Genomic DNA, 18,016 nt, shown 5'->3' with positions numbered 1-18,016 from the left:
ATTTGGAGTTTATCTTTGTGTATGGTGTCAGAGAGTGGTCAAGTTTCATTCTTTTGCATGTAGCTGTCCAATTTTCCCAGCACCATTTATTGAAGAGACTGTCTTTTTTCCACCGGATGTTTTTTCCTGCTTTATCAAAGACGAGTTGCCCAAAGAGCCGAGGGTCCATTTCTGGGTTCTCTATTCTGTTCCATTGGTTTATATGTCTGTTTTTGTGCCAGTACCATGCTGTCTTTGAGATCACAGCTTTGTAGTATAGCTTGAAATCTGGCAACGTGATGCCCACAACAAAAATAACTTAAATGGAAAAAGTTTCCAGATTAATAAAGAACTCTTATGAAGCATAAAAGAGGAGAAACTTCCCAACAATGAAATAGGAAAAATTAGTAAGAATTTCAAACAAAAGGAATCAGAAATGGACCCCAACCAAGGTATTAAACCTCATTTATAATCAGAGAAATTCAAAATAAAAGCACAATGAAATAACAATTGACATGCCTCTGAATTGGCAACATTTGAGCCACATAATATTAAATATTGGTGGGGGCACCTGGGTGGCTCCGTTGGTTAAGCAGCCAACTCTTGATTTCAGCTCAGGTCATGATCTCAGGGTCCTGGGATCGAGCCCCTTGTCTGGCTCCCCACTCAGCGAGGAGTTTGCTCAAAGATTCTCTCTCTCCCTCTGCCCCTCCCCCTGCTCAAGCTATTTCTTTCTCAAATAAATAAATAAATAAATCTTTTTTTAAAAAGGAGGGCACATGTTCTGATGATCACTGGATGTTATATGCAATGGATGAATCATTGAACACTACATCTGAAACTAATGATGTACTATATGTTGGCTAATTGAATTTAAATTAAAAAAATAAATGATGATGTGGAGTGATAGAGGTTTAAATTGGTGTAGCAACCCACAGAACAATTTGACAATATATGTTAAAACTGAAAATATTCTTTGACCCAGCAATGCCACTGCTAGGTACACACCCTAGTGAAACTCTCCAAGAATATTTAGAGCAGCATTATTTGTGATAGCTAAAAATGAGAAACAACTTAAATATCTTCAATGGGAAATTTATAAATAAATTTTTGTACACGCACACACATACACACTCCTACAATGAAATATTATACAGAATTGAAAATTGATAAACCAAACTTGCATGTATTAAAATGGCGGGTCTCACAAACATAATGATTAATTAACTAAATGGATGAATACAGAGAATATGATACCATCTATATAAAGTTTAAAACATGAGAACACAATACTAGCAGTTGTTTAAAGATATATTTTTTTGCAGTGGAAATGTAAAGAAATGTAAATGCAGAACAGTGCCTCCCTCTATGGAGCAGAGAGGTGGAGGCTATTGGGAAGGAATGTGCAAAGAGGTTAACTTCGTTGGCAGTGTTTTATGTCTTAGGTACTAGGTATAGAGGTATTGTTGCACTTTTTATATCTTTTTGTATGTTAAATATTGTAGAATGTTATTTTTTATAGTATTTACTTACCAGAAGCTCTTGTAAAAAAAAAAAAAAACTTCCCAGGTCTGTCTCAGACCCAGCAGATCAGATTCCCCAGAGGTGGGGCTCAGGAATTTGCCCCCTGGGAAACCCTGACACTAGGGGTCTAAGCCAGGAGAAGACCACGCCTGTGGAGGTGGCCTACTTCATGCTCTATTACTCTTCCACTTTATAAGTGACATTTATCTATCAGTTCCTCGATTTTAGTGCCTTTGTGCTAGCTACCAGGAAAGACAATGGGGACAAAAAAAAAAAAACCCAAGATCTTTTTACTGGCTTCAAGGGTCTTCTATTTGAATGGAGGAAACATTATTGTTTGTTGTCTTTTGAGCAGAGAGTTGAGGAGGCCCTAAAACCGGAATGAAGGTCAACTCCAATTACAAAAGGGTTCAAAAACTTTCAAACTAAACATGTTGAAATCTATCACTTCGACCCTGGTGTCCCTAAATCTTTTTTTCCTGACATCCAGGACATCCACAGATCTGCTTCATTGCACCTGACTGGAACTCCTACATGCTTCTTCCCAGAGAAATTCTGGATGCCCCCCCTTTGCCTTGGCTGTACTTTGCATCTCCCCATGATGTCTCATAACTTTGCCATTTACTCATTGTGTGACTTTGGGCTGGCTGTGTCCGTTCTCTGAGACTCCCTTTCTGCCTCTGTAAGTTGAGCAGATGGTTAAGTCCTCGGAGTGGCAAAACTTGGACCAGTATGTAGTCTTCCCAATCACCATGCTATTTCATTGCCTTTCCAGGATCACAGAAAGCCAATTTGGAAATTGGCAACCAAGTGTTTTATCAGAGACATGGATTCTATGTAACCTCTTAGATGTTTTTAAGAAAAAGAAGATACACCTGGTAGACTTCCAAAGCACCCAGACTAGGTCCCATTTCATATACCATGGAAAGTGAATCACGAGTTTTGGAGAAAACAATTTTAGACAATCTTGCCATTTTCCTACATGATTGAGCAGAAGGAAACCTTCAAATCTGAGGCTTAGCGAATTTTGTCTCTAGCAAATATGAGGAGGTTTTTTTCCTCACAACGACTGTAAGTGGACAGAAATAAGGGAAGTAAATTCTAATGTGGATGAAACAACCAGAAGAGAAATAGCCCCAAGTGTATTCAAAGGATTAGGGGGCCCAATTTAGGCTCTAAACTGGGAATAGAAGTGGATGGCTCTATGCCCCAGCCAGTACAAGGTGGCTTTCCAGACGTGGTTGGGTGAGTGAACCTCCTGGGGGGCATCAACCACAGGCTCCTCCTTGTGTGGCTTGGGAGAGCCCTGCCCACAGGAGGCAAGGATGTAGTTGGCAGGGCAGGCAGGAGCACACAGACCACTGGACCTTTTGCCTGAGGGCAGTCACTCCCTCCCTCCTTCTGATGCCCAACTCACAGCCTACTGTCTACTGCCATGAGGAAAAGGCAGGCCCAAGGTGCTGAGTTCCAAACGGAGAAGCTTTTTCAGACAGTGGACTCGAAGCACCCAAAATGGAAAAAGCCCAAGCAAACCAGAACTCTGGGTCACCCTCTTTGGGACAGGCCACTGGCACTGGGGTAATGACACGCCTTGGCCGGTCGTGCGCCCACGCGCAAGCGTGGGGACTGCCGACCCTCCTCCGTTGGGGTGCAGTGTGTGAGTGCTCGTGTGCGCATGTGGCATCTATTCCACGGAATCGCACCCGGACGAGGTGCTTCTCGCCTAGCTGGGACAGGACCAGTTCTGGGTGGGGTGGAGGAGGGTGGAAGCAGGCGAAGAAGCCCCCAGAACGCCCCCCCCATCCCGTTCCCCACCCATGCCAGAACGCAGCGCTGGCGGGCGCATCTCGGGCCTGTCCAGCCCCTCTCCGGTGGGCACCCGGGGATGTGGAACCCTCGCCACGCTGACTCCCTGAGGGCACGTTCCGGGAGCGGCGGGCTGTGGACAGGGCTGGGTCTAGGATGGGGGCACCGACTCGCGGATCCCCAGGGTCCCCACCTGTGCCAGCGCCCCCTCGGGGGCGGGGAAAGGAGCAGGTGACGTCACGCGCGGTCCCCGGGTGCCCGCGGCGGTGGCCGCAGCCCGGCCGCGTGACCCGCGCGCGCCAATGGCCCGGCGGTCTCCGGGGCGACGCGGAGGGTCCGCGCTCCGCCGCCACTGCGCCCCCGCCCCGAGTCCGCACTGCAGAGAGTGGTGGCGAGCCGGCGCCGGCGCGCTGGCCCACGTGCCACGCGGAGAGAGGGACAGGGAGAGGAAGAAGGAGAGGGAGTGCGAGAAAGCCACGGAAAGAGGGGCGCACGACCCGGCCGCTGCTCCGCGCAGCCCCTGCGGCGCCCCTCCTGCTGGGACCTCCACCAGGAAGGACCCCGACCCAGCGGAAGGTACCAGACCCGGGGAAGGTGCGCTTGGCCCCCAAGAGACCCCGCCACCCTCCGCCCGCCCCAGCAGGACTGCGGCAGCCCGCGGGGACGGGGGGACGGGGTGGGGAGGGGGCTGTGGCCCCTGCGGGCCGGTGGAAGGAGGGGCAGGGGTCGAGCCCGGGCGGCAAAGGCGCCGCCCCGCGGGAGGAGGGTCACCTGGGGGAGGGAGAGGGGGTGCCGGCATTAACCTTGCTCTCGCCCGGTTCGTATTCACAGGCTGTGGAGACCCGGGCTGTCAGCTGTCGCCCTGAGAGTTGGCCCAGATATATGTGCATCACGCAGTGATCATTCCCCCCCTAAATTAGACTCCGCAGAGACTGGAGATATGCCATTGACCCTGTTGCAGGATTGGTGTAGGGGGGAACATCTGAACACCCAGCGGTCCATGCTCATCCTGGGGATTCCTGAGGACTGTGGTGAGGATGAATTTGAGGAGACTCTTCAGGAGGCTCTCAGGCACCTGGGCAGGTATAGGGTCATTGGTAGGATGTTTAGGAGGGAAGAGAATGCCCAAGCATTTCTCTTGGAGCTTGCCCAAGATATTGACTATGCTTTGATCCCCAGGGAAATACCAGGAAAGGGAGGGCCCTGGGAAGTGGTTGTAAAACCTCGGAACTCAGATGGGGAATTTCTCAATAGACTCAACCGCTTCTTAGAGGAGGAGAGGCGGACAGTGTCAGACATGAACAGAGTGCTTGGATCAGACACCAACTCTCCTGCTCCGAGAGTGGCCATATCACCCGACTTCTGGACCTGGGCCCAGACCCTGGGGGCAGCAGTGCAGCCTCTGCTAGAACAAATGTTGTACAGAGAACTAAGAGTGTTTTCTGGGAATACTGTGTCCATTCCAGGGGCGTTGGCCTTTGAAGCCTGGTTCGAGCACACCACTGAAATGCTACAGATGTGGCAGGTGCCTGAGGGTGAAAAGAGGAGGCGGCTGATGGAATGCTTGCGGGGTCCTGCTCTGCAGGTGGTCAGTGGGCTCCGGGCCAACAATGCTGCCATAACTGTGGAGGAGTGCCTGGCAGCCCTGCAACAGGTGTTTGGACCTGTGGAGAGCCGTAAAATCGCCCATGTAAAATTTTGTAAGGCCTATCAGGAGGTAGGAGAGAAAGTCTCCAGCTTTGTGTTGCGTTTGGAACCCCTGCTCCAAAGAGCTGTAGAAAAAAATGCAGTATTACGAAGAAATGTGAATCAGGCTCGCCTGAAACAAGTCTTAAGTGGGGCTACCCTTACTGACAAACTTCGAGACAGGCTTAAGTTGATGAAACAGCGAAGGAAACCACCTGGTTTCCTGGCACTGGTGAAGCTCCTGCGTGAGGAAGAGGAGTGGGAGGCCACTTTTGGTCCAGAGAGGGAGAGGATACCAGGACTGGACGCAGGCATAAGGTCATCTGCCAGAGCCAATGCTTTCAGAGCAGTGTCTTTCCCTGCCCCTGGCAACACTTTTCAGGCCAGGCCTTCCCAAGGGTCACGGCGCAGGAGGGGCAGAGGACAACACCGAAGGGGTCGGGTGCTAAGGGCCAGCTCTCGAGGTTCAGGAAAACGGAAACACCACACATTTTGCTATAGCTGTGGAGAAGATGGCCACATCAAGGCAAAGTGTAGCAACGCTCCAAACCTGCTGTTGGTAAAGCAGAAAAGACAGGCTGCAACGGAGTCGGGAAATGGGGACTGGGCTTGGGAAAAGAGCCATCCCAAGCCCAAGGCCAAATAGGCTCAGGAGAACAGGGCAGCTCTTCTTACTATAGGCCAAGGAAATGGAAGAGTTATTGGAAGAAGGGAAAGGGGCAGTCCACACAAACAGCAGGGTACTTCAGTGGGGCGAAGGGGCAAAGCCAGGCCCAGGCTGAGACCCTTCATCCTCTGTCGACTGAAAGGGACTCCACTCCCCAAGCTACGTGGGGCTCAGTGATGGCCGAGAACAGTGCCCTGAAGAGGTGCCAGAGATACAAGTGGCAGGCTGCCACACCCAGCGCATGGGGTGCACCAGGTGCAGGCAGAGACCCCAACATAGCAGAGGCTGAAGAAGGTGCAGCTGGGGACTCAGTCATCAACCCCATCCTCTGGCCACCCCCAAATGCTCACCCCATGGGCTCCAAGCTAAAGATGCCTACTGGCCCCCAGGCCACAGTGGGCCTGGAGGAATATTCCCCAGGGCCAGCCCTGCCAGGAGTCAGCTCAAGCAAGGAAGAGCTGCACAGCAGAGAGGTAATGCCCTGGAGGGGAGGCCACATGGTCCAGCCTGTCCACTGCTCTGGGGGAGCCCCGAGAAGGTGGCATCCTCGAGCCCCTGCACAAGTGAGGGCAGGAGACCCAAAGGCCCTGGGAGCCTAGCACCAGCCTATGAGAAGCTTCCTTCCCCTGCAGCCTGGAAGGGCTGTGGGGGCAAGGAGAGCAAAGACTGTGAGGAGAAGATCCCCAGGCCAGAGCCTTGGCTCAGCCTGAGGTGGGGTGCTAGGTAGTTGGCTGGCTTTGGTGTGACTGGGTGTGCAGGGAAACTTTTGTTCCAAAGCAGGAGGAGGACGAGAAAGAGGAGAAGAAAAAGGTGTAGGAGAGGAAGAGGAAAAGAAGGAAAAGGTAGAGGAGAGAGGGAGGAAGGGGGAGGACTTGGTGGTGGAAGGTGTTTCTGCTTTTGTTTGTACAGTGCCACTGGAGACCAGGAGATCACAGGCAAGGAGACCTGGGACTGGTCTGGTGAACCACAATTCAGCAGCTGCCAATACCAAGTCCAGCTCCATCCCTGCCAATTTGGACAGCTGGCTTGGGGCAGCCCTGAGTGGCCAGTTCCAGCCTAGATGAGGGGCACCTGAAAATGTCTGCCACCCACACTGGACTGCGAGATGTTAGGGACCATCTCAAGGGTGCCAGCCTCTTGGGTCTCCCAAGAGGGGGACTCTCATTCAGTGACCCCCGGGGCACGTTGCTCCATGTTCCGGGAAGCCCACTTGTGTCTCTGTAGGGCCCTTTGTGACCCACGTGTCCAGTTACTCCCCCTCCCCGCTAGTTACCATTCCTGTGCAGAGCCTTGAGGTGTGCAGGAGCCCGCGGTGGGTGTCCTGGCCTACCGGGGCAGCCACCTCTCAGCCCGGGAGCGTGCCATGAGCTGCGGTGGGAACCAAGGCTCTGCTCGCTCTCTTCCCATGCTGTGAGCTCAACCTCTGCTTTCTCGGTGTAGATTTAGGCCAGCCGCTGCTTGTTCTTGTGGAGATGTGTGTGTGTTCTTATCCGAGCAGCTGCCCCCACCCCACCCCGGAGTTCCGGAGCCCGGTTCCAGGAGATGGCGGGAAGGATGCCCCCAGGGCACGGCTGGTGCTCACCCCGTGACCTCAGGAAGGAAGAAGCGGACCAAGGATAGAGGTGGCCGGCGGGAGTCTCCACGGCAACTGTGCTCTGATGTGCCACCCTGTTGTTACTTGTGACTCTGTTTCCTTGGCTTGGCCGAGTGTCCCCTGCTGCGTTTTCCAGCGTCCTGGGACTGTCCTGTGCAGGCCACGGGGCAGGACCAGGCCCCAGCATGCCGGCCAGAGGGGAGGGTGCCCTGGAGTGAGGGGACGTGGCCAGCGTCCATCGTCCTGGCCAGAGGTGGATCGAGGGGCCCTCAGGAAGGGAGACTGAGGCAGGAGGGCCACGGTGTTGGGGGAAGCAGAGGCACCTCGTGTGGGACCCCAAGAGGAGGGGGTCCGTGACCTATGGGCTCTAGTGGCTGTTAGATGTCCCTCTGTCTGTTGTCATTCCCTTTCTTTGATGGTTTCAGTAAATGTTTCTCTTCAATAAATTTCATTGAATGTTTCAGCTGAGTCTTGCCTCTGCTGTGGGAAGGGTCTACTGGGAATGCAGGTGTAGGGGGGGGAAACAGTGGCCTGGTCAACATGCGAATATGTGTGGGGTAAGGTCCATGAGAGCTTTGCAGTGTCTTAATTGCAAAAGGTGGTCAACATCTACGGAAGAGTGGCTTATGGACTTTGGCAAGAGAATGAAGCTAAGCAGAGCCAGATGGTGCCAGTGAACAGGACGTTGGTGGGAGTGTTCAGTGGCTGTCTGGATTCTCAGGGCACTTAGGGAACTTACAGGAATAAGGGAGGGCAAGGGACAGAAGGCAGTATCCAGAGGCCCCAGGATCCCTCACTGTCTTATTGGGGCTCAGGGCATCCAGACCTACAGCATCAAAATCAGGCCAGCCTGTGTAAGTGTGTGTATGAGTAAGTATGTGAAAGTATGTATGAGTTTGTGAATGTGTGCTTATATGTGTGTCAGTAAATGTGTGTGAATATGTGATTGAGTATGTAAGACTGTGTTAGTGAATGTATGTAAATGTGTGTGTTGAGTGTAGGCATTTGTATGTGTTACTTTGTGCATGAGTGTGTGAGTATGTAGGTAGGTGGATGTATGTTTATATGTGTTAGTGTATTCAGTGAAAATATGTGTCAGTGTGTGAGTGTCTATGTATGAACATGAGAATGAAATGAGCAGATGTCAGTGAATGCATGTGTGTGTAAATGTGTACATGGGTTAATGTGTCTTGTGGGTGACTGTGAGTATGTATGAGTTTGTGAGCATTTACAAGTTTGTGTGTACATAATTGTGTGTGAATGAGTGTGACTATGTGGGTGTCCCAGTGTATATTTATGAGTGTTCATATGTATAAGTGGATTTGTGTCAGTGAATGTATGTGAGTGTGTGTGAAAGTGTTGATGAGTGAAAATGTCTGGTGTATGAGTGAGTATGTACGAATTTGTGTGGTTAGTGTGTGTATGAGTGAATATGTGCTAATGGGTGAGTGTACATGTGTCAGAGTATGAGTGAATGAATGAAAGGATGTGTGAGTTTCTGTGTGAGTGCACGAGTTAGACGGTGGTTTTTTATTTCTTTGAGGAACCAAACAAGAGAGTTGGAAGAAGGCAGAGCAAGAACATGTCACTACTTTGTGAAACAGGAGCAAGACTTCTGTTGGCGCCAAGCCGATGAGCCCTACAGCTGCACCTACTATGCAATCATCCATTCACAACCCCTGCATGTCACTGTTATCAAGGTTTCTACACTTGTGTGTGTTGCTAATATTGTTGTGTGATTAAAGCCTATGTGAACATCTGTTTGTGAGTCTTTTTGTGGACTTTTGTTTTCCTTTCTCTTGGATATAGCATTGGAATGGCTGGGCCACAGAATAGGGTTACGTTTAACTTTGTAAGAAATTCAAAGCTGTTATGACAATTTGTACTCCCATCAGTAGTGCCTGTTTCTTGGGGTTCTCAGAAATTTTGTGTTGTCAGCTTTGAACTTTTAGCCATTCTGTCAGTGACTCATTGTGGTATTTCATCGTGGTATTGGTTTGCATTTTTGTGACGATTAATGATATGGAACACTTTTTTGTGTGATTATTAGCTATCCTTCTTAATGAACTGAGTATTCAAGTCTCTTGCCCAGTTTTCAAGTGGGGTCTTTGACTTTGTTTCATTATTGACTTGTGCAAATTGTCAAAATACTCTGGATACAAGCCTTTTATAAGATATATGTGTTGGGACTATTTTCTCCCTGTTGTATCTTATCTATGCACATTCTTAGTGGTCTCTGTTCATAAGAAGATGGATTTAACTGTGATGAGGTCCACTGCATCATTTCTTTTCTTCTATAGTGACTACTTTCTGAGTCCTGCGTAAGAGATCTTTCCTTGACTCACATTTGCAAAGGTATTGCCTAGTTTTCCTCTAGAAGCCCTGTAGTTTTAGCTTTTCATTTAGGTCTTAGGATGTACCTAAATTAATTTTTGTATTTGGGCGAAGGTGTGGGGTCAGGATCCATTTGAAAAATTTTCATTTTGACACTGATTTTATTTAGAGTGTTGGTCAAAAATTAGTTGTGCACCTGTGGTTCTATCATGGTGTTCCATATTCCCTCTTCTGTATTTTTCAGCTCCAGACTTTCCATTTGGTTCTTCATTATAGATATCCTTTTCCTATTGAGACTTTTCCTCATTGCTTCCTTCATTATTTTCATGTTTCCCTTTCAATTTTGGAACATATTTATTTCCAATAGCTGTCTTTAAATCCCTGTGTGTTAACCCCATCATCCTTGCCATTTATGGACCTACTCGCACATTTCCCCCTTGGTTAGGGGTCATGTTTCCTTCCTTCACATATCTAAAAGTTTTGCATAGAGGCCAGACAATTTGGTTATTATGTTGTTAGGTGTCTAAGTTTTGTTTATCTTATTTCTGTGTTCAGTTTTGTTCCAGTATGCAGTTTATTTACTTACAAACCACAATGAGCCTTTCCAGGTTTGTTGTTAAGCTTTGTTAATGTAGGTCTTATAGAGCTACCTGAGCCGTTCTCCTAATGTACGACCTTACTGGGTTCTGTCATGAACATCTAGGAACTTCAATATGATCTCTCCACTCTGGCTGGTGGGAACACTGTGTAAGCTCTGGTAGCTCCCCATCTTACAGCTCCTGGTGAATGTTCTGTGCCCAAACTTGTGTTGTCTCAGTCTGAGCATGCAGAGTTAGTATGCAATCATAAACTCAGTGAGAACTTTGTGCAATACTCTGGACTCTTTCTATGCCCAGGTCCCTTCTCTCTAGAATATTGCTTGCAAAATGGAGTAATATCCAAATCCACAACTTAGCAAGACTGCCACATGCTTCTTGGATTCCCTCTCCCTCTGCCATAGACTGTAAAGTACCTCCATGCCAATAGCTGTGCTGATCTTTGGCCCCACCTTGATTGTTTGCCTTCTCTCAGGTCTCACAATCCTGGCAAGCTCCCCACAGCCAAAGTACTCATCCTGTAAGGGATGGAGTTAAATGGTCAGAAAATATTTGGTGCCTGGAAAAAATTAGTATAGATGGGGCCCAGGGTGATGGATAGACAAGCAAGGAAAGGGAGCATATCCACAGGGAAGTTGTATGGAGCTATGAAGTTCCTATGGTGACCATGCTAAGTTCGGACTTCTGCTGCAGATATGCAGCAGGCCATGGGACTCTCCAGGGAAGTATCACTGCCCCAGCAGTTTGTAAAGGAGAGGAATGACCTGCTCATGTCTGTGAACTAGAGAAGTCAGTGAGAAAGCAGTACTTGTGATGGACTAGAGGGAGCACTTGTGTCATATCAGAAGTGGCTACAGAGATCCTGGTGAAAAGTGAACCCAGAGGCTACTGAGTGTTTTGTGCTGAGGTTAGAGGAACACCAAAGCTGGGAGTCAAACAGATTCCTGTTGGACAGGATCTCTTTGCAGACCTGAGCTAAACTTCTCCATTGGAAAATGGCTTTTTGCCTAGCCATCTCCCACTCCCTAGAGGCAGCTGTCTGTGTCAACTAGTACCTGCTTCTCTCTAAACCAAAACTACAGGGGGCATTCAATGTCCCAAGAGGGAGGGCCTAGGTTCTGTCTAGAGGCCATGTGCTACTAGATGCATTCTTGTGTGAGTTGATCCTGAAAGGGCTCAGTTCTGCCAGGGAGTATGTGAGGACTACAAAGTCAGGCAGAATCGGTTTGGCCTGACTTCGCCCCAGTATGCCATCCCAATCAAGGCCAGACAACTTGCTTACAGTTATCTGTCACTGCTAGTGACAAGTGCTTACTGGATTACTCACAACCTCTTTGCCTAAAGGGAACACTTCTGTGGCATTCCCTTCAGGGATCCTGATCACTGCCCCCCTCACACACTCGTGATTTGGAGAAATCATAAGCTGGTTTGTCTGCGGTTGACTAGAGATTTGGGGAAACCATCTCCTACAGAGCCACCAAGAAGGACACAGAAGAGGGGCCTAACTTCAAAAGCCCAACCTGGAGGCAGGCGACAGAGCAGCACACCACAGGAAATACACATGGCCAGCTCCAGCAAAACCCTGGGGTTTCCTCGGCAAACATGTCTCAACCTTCCCACAATATGTGGGCAAGCACTACAAAGGCTTCAGAGCTAGTGCCAAAAAAGAAACCCAAGTAGTTCCTTTGGAAAGGATATGAATTCTAGAGGAATAAACATTTCCCAGGTGTATTAACCTCCTTTGGCTGCAGTAAAAGTTACCATCAACTGAGTGGCAATTCCTCAAAAAAGAAAAATTTATTGTCTCACAGTTCTGGAAGATAGAATTTGGAAATTAATGTATAAGCAGAGTTTGATCCTTCTGGAGACTCTGAGGGAGGACCTGTCCCATTTCTTTACCCTAGCTTCTGGTAGTCTTGGTATACGGCAGCACAAATACAACGTGCATATGGCATTCCCCCTGTGTGTATCTCTGTGTCCAAATTTCCACTGTTTACAAGGGCATCAGTCATATTGGATTAGGGGCCCAATCAATTCCCTTTTAACTAATTACATCTGCAATGACCTTAATTCAAAAGAAGTTCGCATTCTAACACAGGGAATATAGCTCATGGGGAGAGCATTTGACTGTAAAATAAGTTCACATTCTGAGGAACTAGGAGTTAGGACTTACGAAACAAATTTTTGGGGTACACAATAAGTTCATAGCACCAGGTACTAACAAATAGAGCCTCGAATATTATGCTTCATATGGCACTAACCATAGTAACAGATAGAATTAACTTTTAGCAGTATATCCTTTTCTCTTTCTTTTTTAAAAAATATTTTATTGGGACACCTGGGTGGCTCAGTCAGTTACGTGTCTGCCTCTGGCTCAGGTCATGATCCCAGGGTCCTGGGATGGAGCCCCGGGTTCTCCCTCTCCCTCTGCCTCTCCACACCATTCATACTCTTGCTCTCACTCTCTCTCCCTCTCTCTCTGTCAAATAAATAAATAGATAAAATCTTGAAAATTTTTCTCTATTTATTTACTTATTTAGAGAGAAAGAGAGAGCATGAGCACAGGAGGGGCAGAAAGGGGGGGGGAGAGAGAATCTCAAGCAGACTCCGCACTGAGCTTGGAGCCCCACTGGGGCTCAATCTCATGTATGCTGAGATCACAACCAGAGCCGAAATCAAGAGTTGGTTGCTTAACCGACCGAGCCACCCAGGTGCCCCCATTTCTCTTTCTTAATGACATGATGAAAGGTTGACCATAATGCCTAATAAAATTAGTGAATTTATTTCTGAGGCTTACATGGTTGTGATTTATTTATTCCCAAAAGACCAACACTAGAGTGAAAAACATGCAAGGATGCGTGTCATGCTTTCTGTTATAATGCCTTATTTGATAACATAAAATTTTACTTACAGATCACATAGGTTTATAATACACTAGGTGATGAGAAACAGCCTTGTTACCCAGGTTTACAATTGTTTAGAAAATGGATAATATGTTACCTCTATAGCATTTAAATCTTGGTATTGAAGACGTTAGTAATATCTATACTCAAAGAAGTATCCTATCATGTATTTCTTAGTGGTTTAAAAAATATTCTTCCAGGGGCGCCTGGGTGGCTCAGTCGATGAAGCATCTGCCTTCGGTTCAGGTCACAATTCCGGGGTCCTAGGAGCGAGCCCCCGCTTTGGCCTCCTTGCTCAGTGGGGAGTCTGCTTCTCCCCCTCCCTCTGCTGCTCCCCCTGCTTGTGCTCTCTCTCTCTCTCTCGCTCTCTCTCTCTCAAATAAATAAATAAAATCTTTTAAAAAAAATTCTTCCAACTGCATATTAACACAATTACTTAATTTGGAAAAAAAAAGGTCAGACTGTGCTGACAGAAGTTAAGGCCGATGTGCCTCATGGGCGTGACAATGATGAAGGCTTTCTCCAGTAAAGTTCCACGACACATATTTCCCATACATTGAATGAGCTAGATCTGCAACTTTAAAGTTTTAGCAACAATATGTGGAAAACATGCATACGGTAAGAGCATTTTTATCAAGAACTAATTATTGCCAAAACCATATTTAAATTAATTCTCAGTGTGCCCAGACTTTTCCAAGCAAATCAGATGAAACAAAGTAGTTCAAAGTGAAAGAATAAGAGACAGAATTTATAGCCATGTCTTTGCAAAAGTCTTTTGGTTTATTTCTCAGAAATTGTGAAATGAAGGAATCGAATGAGTGGAGGACCCATCCTTTTGCAGGCCAGGTGGTTTCCAAAAGGACTTAATCGAGTTGTCAGCTGATTGATAGGTCCTTAAAAACAATTTTTTAATGATTTTTTATTATATTATGTTAGTCACCATACAGTACATCCCCGGTTTCCGATGTAAGGCTCGATGATTCATTAGTTGTGTATAACACCCAGTGCACCATGCAATACGTGCCCTCCTTACTACCCATCACCGGTCTATCCCATTCCCCCACCCCCCTCCCCTCTGAGGCCCACAGTTTGTTTCTCAGAGTCCATAGTCTCTCATGTTTCATTCCCCCTTCTGATTACCCCCCCTTTCTTTATCCCTTTCTTCCCCTACCGATCATCCTACTTCTTATGTTCCATAGATGAGAGAAATCATATGATAGTTGTCTTTCTCTGCTTGACTTATTTCACTTAGCATTATCTCCTCCAGTGCCGTCCATGTTGTAGCAAATGTTGAGAACTCGTTCTTTCTGATAGCTGAGTAATATTCCATTGTATATATGGACCACAACTTCTTAATCCAGTCATCTGTTGAAGGGCATCTCGGCTCCTTCCACGATTTAGCTATTGTGGACATTGCTGCTATGAACATTGGGGTGCATATGGCCCTTCTCTTCACTACGTCTGTATCTTTGGGGTAAACACCCAGTAGTGCAATGGCTGGATCATAGGGTAGCTCAATTTTTAACTTTTTAAGGGACCTCCACACTGTTTTCCAGAGTGGCTGTACCAACTTGCATTCCCACCAACAATGGAGGACGGATCCCCTTTCTCCACATCCTCTCCAGCAATTGTTGTTTCTTGCCTTGTCTATTTTTGCCATTCTAACTGGCGTAAGGTGGTATCTCAGTGTGGTTTTGATTTGAATTTCCTTGATGGCTAATGATTTTGAACATTTTTTCATGTGTCTGTTAGCCATTTGTATGTCTTCATTGGAAGTGTCTGTTCATATCTTCTGCCCATTTTTTGATTTGTTTATTTGTTTCTCATGTATTGAGTTTGAGAAGTTCTTTGTAGATCTTGGATACCAGTCCTTTATCTGTAGTGTCCTTTGCAAATATATTCTCCCATTCCGTGGGCTGCCTCTTAGTTTTTCTGACTGTTTCCTTGGCTGTGCAGAAACTTTTAATCTTGATGAAGTCCCATAAATTCATTTTATCTTTTGTTTCTCTTGCCTTTGGGGATGTATCATGAAAAAGGTTGCTTTGGCCGATGTCGTGGAGGTTGTTGCCTATGTTCTCCTCTAGGATTTTGATGGAATCCTGTCTCACATCGAGGTCTTTCATCCATTTGGAGTTTATTTTTGTGTATGGTGTGAGAGAGTGGTCAAGTTTCATTCTTTTGCATGTAGCTGTCCAATTTTCCCAGCACCATTTATTGAAGAGACTGTCTTTTTCCCACCGGATGTTTTTTCCTGCTTTATCCAATATTAGTTGCCCAAAGAGCCGAGGGTCCATTTCTGAGCTCTCTATTCTGTTCCATTGGTCTATGTGTCTGTTTTTGTGCCAGTACCATGCTGTCTTTGTGATCACAGCTTTGTAGTACAGCTCGAAATCCGGCATTGTGATGCCCCCAGCTTTGTTTTTCCTTTTCAACAGTTCCTTGGAGATTCGGGGTCTTTTCTGGTTCCACACAAATTTAAGGACTATTTGTTCCAGTTCTTTGAAAAATGTCCTCGGTATTTTGATCGGGATAGCTGAAAGTGTCGATTGCTCTGGGTAGCATGGACATTTTAACTATGTTAATTCTTCCGATCCATGAGCATGGAATATCTTTCCATCTTTTTATGTCTTCCTCAATGTCTTTCAAGAGTGATTTATAGTTTCTAGAATATAGGTCCTTTACGTCTCTGGTTAAGTTAATTCCAAGGTAACATATGGTTTTTGGCGCTATTGTAAATGGGATGGATTCCCTAATTTCTCTTTCTTCATTCTTGTTATTCGTGTACAGAAATGCAACTGATTTCTGAGCATTGATTTTGTATCCCGCCACGTTACTGAATTGCTCTATAACTTCTAATAGTTTGGGAGTGGCTTCTTTTGGGTTTTCCATATAGAGTATCATGTCATCTGCAAAGAGAGACATTTTGACTTCTTCTTTGCCGATTTGGATACCTTTGATCCCTTTTTGTTGTCTGATTGCTGTTGCAAGGACTTCTAGTACTATGTTGAATAATAGTGGTGAGAGTGGGCATCCTTGTCATGTTCGTGATCTTAAGGGAAAGGCTTCCAGCTTTTCCCCATTGAGAATAATATTTTCAGTAGGCTTTTCATAGATGGCTTTTATGAGATTGAGAAATGTACCTTCTATTCCTACACTCTGAAGGGTTTTAATCAGGAAAGGATGCTGTATTTTGTCAAATGCTTTTTCGGCATCGATTGAGAGGATCATATGGTTCCTGAGTCTTTTCTTGTTGATATGATGTATCACGCTGATTGATTTGCGAATATTGAACCACGCTTGCATCCCAGGTATGAATCCCACTTGGTCATGATGGATAATTCTTTTAATGTACTGTTGGATTCTATTAGCAAGTATCTTGTTGAGGATTTTGGCGTCCATATTCATTAGGGAGATCGGTCTGTAATTCTCCTTTTTGAGGGGGTCTTTGCCTGGTTTGGGGATCAAGGTAATATTGGCCTCATAGAATGAGTTTAGTAGCTTTCCTTCTGTTTCTATTTTTTGAAATAGCTTTAGGAGAATAGGTATTATTTCTTCTTTGAATGTTTGGTAGAATTCCCCAGGAAAACCGTCCGGGCCTGGAGTTTTGTTATTTGGAAGGTTGTTTATCACTGACTCAATTTCTTCATAATTAATTGGCCTGTTTAAGGAATCAATTTCTTCCGGTTTCACTCTTGGTAGTTTATAAGTTTCCAGGAAGGATTCCATCTCTTCCAGATTGCTTAGTTTATTGGCATATAGCTGTTGATAAAAATTTCTAATAATCCTTCCAATTTCAATGGTGTTCGTCGTGACCTCTCCTTTTTCATTCATAATTTTAATAATCTGGGTCCTTTCTCTTTTCTTTTGGATAAGTCTTGCCAGTGGTCTGTCAATTTTATTGATTCTCTCCAAGAACCAGCTTCTAGTCCTGTTGATGTGCTCTACTGTACTTCTGGTTTCTGCTTGATTGATTTCAGCTTTAATTTTGGTCAACTGCTTCCTCGTGCGTGGATTAGGCCTGTCCCTCTGTTGCTGTTCCAGCTTCTTGAGGTGAGAATATAAAAACTGCATTTTAGATTTTTCTATTCTTTTGAGTGAGGCTTGGATGGCTATGTATTTCCCCCTTAGGACTGCCTTTGCAGTATCCCATAGGTTTGGGACTGTTGTATTTTCATTCTCATTGGTCTCCATAAATTGTTTAATTTGATTTTTGATTTCCTGGTTTATCGAGTCATTTCTGAGCAGGATGGTTCTTAGTCTCCAAGTGTTTGAGCTTCTTCCAAATTTTTCCTTGTGGTTGAGTTCCAATTTCAGAGCGTTGTGGTCTGAGAATATGCAGGGGATAATTTCAATCTTTCGGTATCGGTTGAGACCTGTTTTGTGTCCCAGAACATGGTCTATTCTCGAGAATGTTCCATGGGCATTAGAATAGAATGAGTATTCTTTGGTTCTGGGGTGTAGTGTTCTATATATATCTATGAGGTCCAACTCGTCAAGTATGGCATTGAAAGCCTTTGATTCTTTGCTTAGTTTTTGCCAGGGTGTTCTGTCTATTTCTGATGGTAGAGTGTTGAGGTCCCCTACTATTAACCTATTTTTATCTATATGTCTCTTTATTCTGGTTAAGAGTTGGCTTGTGTATCTTGCTGCTCCCCTGTTGGGGGCATATATATTTATAATTGTCATATCCACTTGTTGAATACTTCCTTTAAGAATAATATAGTGCCCTTCTGCGTCTCTAACTATAGTCTGTAGTTTAAAATCCAGTTTATCTGATACGAGAATTGCTACCCCAGCTTTCTTTTGAGGTCCATTTGCGTGAAAGATGGTACTCCATCCCCTTACTCTCAGTCTGAATGCATCTTTGGGTTCGAAATGAGTCTCTTGTAGACAGCAAATGGATGGGTCATTTCTTTTTCTCCAATCT

The 18,016-nt window shown here is 46.1% G+C and overlaps 1 protein-coding gene across 3 annotated transcripts in view; it reads left to right on the top strand.

Annotated features, from left to right (window-relative positions):
- The window catches only part of PNMA3 (PNMA family member 3), a 69,865-nt gene that overhangs the window by 31,982 nt on the left and 19,867 nt on the right, over positions 1 to 18,016 (top strand). Inside the window, exons 1-2 of one of the 3 annotated variants that reach the window (XM_026487498.4) lie at positions 3,538 to 3,885; positions 4,141 to 7,718. The exons of 1 other annotated variant lie outside the window; for it this stretch is intronic. In XM_026487498.4, the coding sequence (XP_026343283.1) occupies positions 4,250 to 5,641 (1,392 nt within the window). In that variant the 5' untranslated portion in view covers positions 3,538 to 3,885; positions 4,141 to 4,249 and the 3' untranslated portion in view covers positions 5,642 to 7,718. Of the gene's footprint in view, positions 1 to 3,537; positions 3,886 to 4,140; positions 7,719 to 18,016 lie in introns of those variants that run through there. One more of the 3 variants, XM_057314510.1, reaches the window with a different exon arrangement.

Source organism: Ursus arctos, chromosome X (genome assembly GCF_023065955.2).
Source record: "Ursus arctos isolate Adak ecotype North America chromosome X, UrsArc2.0, whole genome shotgun sequence".
Lineage (NCBI taxonomy): Eukaryota > Metazoa > Chordata > Mammalia > Carnivora > Ursidae > Ursus > Ursus arctos.
The sequence above is the reverse complement of the archived record's forward strand: the minus strand, read 5'-3'. Positions and strand labels throughout refer to the sequence as shown.